The sequence below is a fragment of the Phacochoerus africanus genome, chromosome 5 (genome assembly GCF_016906955.1).
Source record: "Phacochoerus africanus isolate WHEZ1 chromosome 5, ROS_Pafr_v1, whole genome shotgun sequence".
In the NCBI taxonomy this organism is placed as follows: Eukaryota; Metazoa; Chordata; class Mammalia; order Artiodactyla; family Suidae; genus Phacochoerus; species Phacochoerus africanus.
Window position 1 is genome coordinate 60593237 of NC_062548.1, and position 4674 is coordinate 60597910.

The window sequence follows — 4674 nt, forward strand, 5'->3', positions numbered from 1 at the left end:
CTCCTAAATCTTGGATTTTTTACAGTTGGTTTTTTTCAAATCAAGTTTCAAACAGTCCACACATTGCTTTTGATTGGTATCTTCCTCATGTCCATTTCACTTGCTAAGTACTCCCATTTTTTTTCTCCCTATAGTTTATTTGAAGAAACTGGTTGCTCGTTTCTGGAACTCTCCCATATTCTAGATTTTGCTGATGGCATCCTCATGAACTATGCTTTAAACCTGGGTCCCTTAAGACTTCAAAGCCAAAACTCTCCTCACAAGGCCACTCTGTCTTTAGAACAGCATAAGGACCTATCTGCCAGGCTCTTTATATATTGTTTACTCCTACAACCTTACAAGATACTTATCCTTTTTTTCTTTCTTTTTTTTAATGTGATCCATCCCAGAGAACATGTCCGCAGTGATAAAGCTAAATGATGGATTGGAGCCAGTTTTACAAGTCCAGCCAGCCTGCTTCCACAAGCGGTTTGCCCCTTGCCAGGTGGTTCCTATCACTGCATTAGGGGATTGGTAATCTCAGTGTACACAGTGGATGGCAAGCTAATACGAATAGACAACTACCTCTGATAAGGAATTACCCATACCCTTCCAGAAATACAGGAAAGAAAGAAGACCAGCCAGCCATGGGAGGAGGAGCCAGTGTAATGGCTAGTCTTTATTGGAAGAAACCTGCCAGCGCATCTTGAGTGAGTTAGTGCAGGGGCTCAGTGGGCCAGCTGGTGGGACACCAGCTTGTAATGGGTTCCACAGCTGGGGCATCGCTGGGTCTCGCCTTTGTGCACCCAGAACCAGATGACAGCACTGTTGTCTTCTTCACCTGAAAGAACATAGGTGGTTGAAAGCTATCCAGCCTAGAAGAGGGGACTTTCAACATAAATCTCTTTTCTTCAGACACGTCTGAGACACAAAATTATGGCTGACACGGCCTAACAGGGTGTCTAACAAAGGAGAAATACAATAAACATTTTCTAGATGAATACTCCTTCTTCATACTGCCTTTCCAATAAGGCAGTATTTTTTTTCTTTTTTGCTTTTTTTTTTTTTTAATTAGGGCTACACCTAAAAAAAACAGCATATAGAAGTCCCCAGGCCAGGGGTCAAATCAGAGCTGCAGCTGCTGGCCTATGCCACAGCCCCAACATCAGATCCTTAACCCACTGAGAGAGGCCTGGGATCAAACCCACATCCTCATGGATATTAGTGTCTTATTCATAACCCACTAAGCCACAATAAGAACTCTCAATGAACCAATATTATTTATGTTCCAGGCCTCTCTCCTGTAAGGATCACCTACTCAAGCAGAGGGGTATGAGAGGGCCAAGACCCTTATAACAACTTATTTACACACACACAAAGCACAAGATATGAAAGAGCTTACAGACCTGTATAGTGGGCTATATTAAATGGGTAAGAAAATAGTGTTGAGGAGTTCCCGTCGTGGCGCAGTGGTTAACGAATCCGACTAGGAACCATGAGGTTGCAGGTTCGGTCCCTGCCCTTGCTCAGTGGGTTAACAATCCGGCGTTGCTGTTAGCTGTGGTGTAGGTTGCAGACGCTGCTCGGATCCTGCGTTGCTGTGACTCTGGCGTAGGCCGGTGGCTACAGCTCCGATTTGACCCCTAGCCTGGGAACCTCCATATGCCTCGGGAGCGGCCCAAGAAATACCAAAAAGACAAAAAAGAAAAGAAAAGAAAATAGTGTTGAAGTACTTACAGATGCAGCCCACTATCCGCTTGTTGGTGATGGAGGGAACTAAATTAGGGTCTTCCTTGGTACCTGAGGCTGCCTTTGGGGCAAGAATATTGTATGGGTCCTGAAAAGACAAAATAAGGATCCATTATGCCAAATGACTCCTACCTTCTATGGGTTAGCGATATTGTTCCCACATGCCAGGTTTCCAGGATCAGTGAGGCCCAGGGAGAAGACTTTTCTGATCCCATCCAAAACCATAAACTCCTAAGAAGACATATAAAGTTTCTCCTCACCAGTCCCTTGCGGGCGGCCATCATGACCTCCCTCTCCAGCCCAGTCGCCTGCTCCTCATCAGTAGGAACACCACCTGAAGGAAAATATGGTAATTACCATGTCTTCTGAAATGATCACGATGGAAAATGCACATACGTAAACTGCTGCATATAGTTTTAGTGGGCTTATTGTCCCCTAAAGACCCGAGTCATGATACCCGAAAGTGGCAACATGGGGTGATCTTCACTTCCTTCGGCCACGGAGGCCGTTTTTCGACACATTTTTTTCCTAAAAGCAGGTTAATCAGAGTCCTAGTGGAATACATCCAACTTGAGATAAGCGCGGGTCTAAGGAGGGGCTTAGCCCCACCCCCCATATCCTGGCTGCAATCCCTGCCCACCAAGGTCATCTAGCATTTCGGTTAAGGATTATTTGGCAGCGGGGTCAGTCTGGTGGTCGGCAGCAACGGCGGCCCAGGGTAACAGGGAGACACCGGTGAAGCCTGAGGCCTTCGGGGCCAAGGGGCGGCCACTGTGGCCGCGAGGTACTGAAGGCTGTCCCCCGCCCCGCTGCCCCCACCACCCCGAGAGAGCAATGGCACGGGTCCCTGGCGCGCCGGGGGGGCCTAGTACCTCCAGATGCCATGGAGCGCACAACGGCGACTCCATTTGGACCTCGGGCCCTCAAGGTCTGCGCAGCTAGCGCTCCAACTCCACGGAGTAACCTTGAAGCCATCACGCCCGCTACAAATACCAGCACTTCCGGTAACAGGCTCCTGAGGTGCAGGGACTTCCGGGGGAGGGCTGCTTTCTGCGCAGAGTCCGCCTTCCGCTTCCTCCCGGCCCCTAGACCGCCCCCCTCACGTGACTCCTCGGGGCGGGGGTTGGGGCAAGGCCTGCGCCTGCGCACCTATGCCTCACTGCCCCGCCTTGCAGCCGCGAGGGCGTGGAGGCGATCAAGGTTTCAATTGCAGGCTTCTGGGGGCTTTGCCCTTTAGTAACGCTCGGATTTGGTGCAACTCGTTTTACGTCCGTGGGACTCAGTGTCCGGCAGTTCAATGGAAAACCACGCTGGAGCCGATAGTTGTGCCGAGTAAACGTGGAGCCTGCTGACGGAAAACATTAAGCCTGCGTCGCTCAAGATACTTGCTGGATCCCAAAAGGTCCAAATTTAGGAGTGGGCTAGTTGTGGTGCTGGTTCACCTGGCCGTTTGTGAGCCACTGCGAACTTGTAGCCCAAGAACTTGAGCAGGAGCTCCCCGCAGTCCTAACGTCAGCTTCTTGTTACGGTGGTTTTGAGGTGATGAGGTTCAGGCCTGAGGCGAGGCTGGGGTGGCAGGGGAAGGGACGGTCAAATTGTGGGCCCTTCCTGGGAGCCAGGCCCTTGATGATATGGGGTAAGGTAAAGGAGTGGTTGCATTGGGAGGCTGTTAATTAAGAAGTTAAGGGAGGGAAGCAGGAAGCGGAGTTGGTGACGGGAAATGGAGCTCCAGAACGTACTGGGGCGAGTTCTCTTGTTTAAAACTGAAAACTTTTTGGCCTGTTTTTTGGTTTTGGCCCGGGTCTACAGCATGTGGAAGTTCCCCGGCCAGGGATGGAACCCATGCCAAAGGAGCGACCCAGGCTGCTGCAGTAGTAATGCTCGGTCCTTAACCTGCTGCACCACAAGAGAACTCCTAAAAGCTGAAAATGTCTTCTGTAGCCGCCCCTATTGCCCCGCAAGCTGAGGTGTGCAAGTTTCTGTAAACGCTGCCTTGTATGGATGGGCTCCTAGGACCTAGTTCCTGCTGTCGGTGTAGCCCTGTTACAGACTGGCTGCATGCAGCATCTTTTTCCCTATTAGGTAGAAAATTCTTTCACAACAGAAATTTTGCTCTATTCATCTTTGGATTCTCTGCCTTGCAGAGGTCTAACATATGGGATCAAGTAAGTTTTAGTAAGTTTAATTCTTGGTGAGAATATACAGAATCAGTTTTGAGGGCCTCTCCTGGCCCATTGAGGTAAATTTGAGGTAAATTGGGAAGGGTTGAAGTCCCAGGTAGTCCCACTCGTACTGTGCAGGTTATATTTTCCAAAGGATCTCGTGGAGCATTCCTTCACATGAGCACAGCTGGTCTTCGTAGCTGCCCCTCCATCAAGAAGAAAATCATCTGTAAAGCCAAAGATGGTTTTGTTTTTTTTTCCCCTCGTCTTGTGGAAGTTCCCAGGCCAAGGATCTGGTGGCCTATGCCACAGCTGTAGCAATGCCAGGTCCTTAACCTGCTGTGCCACAAGGCAACTTCTGGCCAAAGATGACTTGATCCTCTTTAAAGGTGGGCTTTGCTTTGAATGGCTTCCGCTGTTACTCCCTTCACCCTTACCTTCACTGCAACCCCTCCAAATTAAATTGGAAAAAAATTTCCGTAAGTCCTAGGAATGTTCCCCAAGAATCTGTAGTTGATTTGTACCTGTGCTTAAATGTTTAATGCTAGAAAAAAAAGCATCTGGTCTTGGGAACAGGTGTTCTGGGATGGAAACTCACCAGCTAACTCAACCATTTTTTTCTTTTGGACTCCATTTCCCCGTCTTAATTGACCACTCTTCCCTAAGAAACACCTACTAACCCGACTCTCAGCAGACTAGTGAGAAATTCAGTTCTGCCTGATCATAAGATGGCTTATGGCTATAAAGTGGAAATAGAGTTTAGGCTTGTTTCTCGATCTCCCAG

At 48.9% G+C, this 4674-nt stretch overlaps 1 protein-coding gene across 1 annotated transcript; it reads right to left on the bottom strand.

Annotated features, from left to right (window-relative positions):
- Window positions 1-625: 625 nt before the first annotated feature.
- Window positions 626-2786, bottom strand: LOC125127846 (cytochrome c oxidase subunit 5B, mitochondrial). The gene is made up of 4 exons (XM_047781513.1): window positions 2601-2786; window positions 1989-2062; window positions 1717-1816; window positions 626-820 (listed from the first exon to the last, which is right to left on the bottom strand). The coding sequence occupies exons 1-4, from the start codon at window positions 2701-2703 to the stop codon at window positions 708-710; spliced, it is 390 nt and encodes a 129-aa protein (XP_047637469.1). The 5' UTR covers window positions 2704-2786; the 3' UTR covers window positions 626-707.
- Window positions 2787-4674: the final 1888 nt, after the last annotated feature.

Excerpts from the sequence above, each read along its gene's own strand:
- LOC125127846 (XM_047781513.1), bottom strand. The coding sequence starts at position 2,703 with ATGGCTTCAAGGTTACTCCGTGGAGTTGGAGCGCTAGCTGCGCAGACC. Across the intron at positions 1,817-1,988 it reads TGGCCGCCCGCAAGGGACTG|GACCCATACAATATTCTTGC; the intron begins GTGAGGAGAAAC and ends TTGTCTTTTCAG. Across the intron at positions 821-1,716 it reads GCGGATAGTGGGCTGCATCT|GTGAAGAAGACAACAGTGCT; the intron begins GTAAGTACTTCA and ends ATGTTCTTTCAG.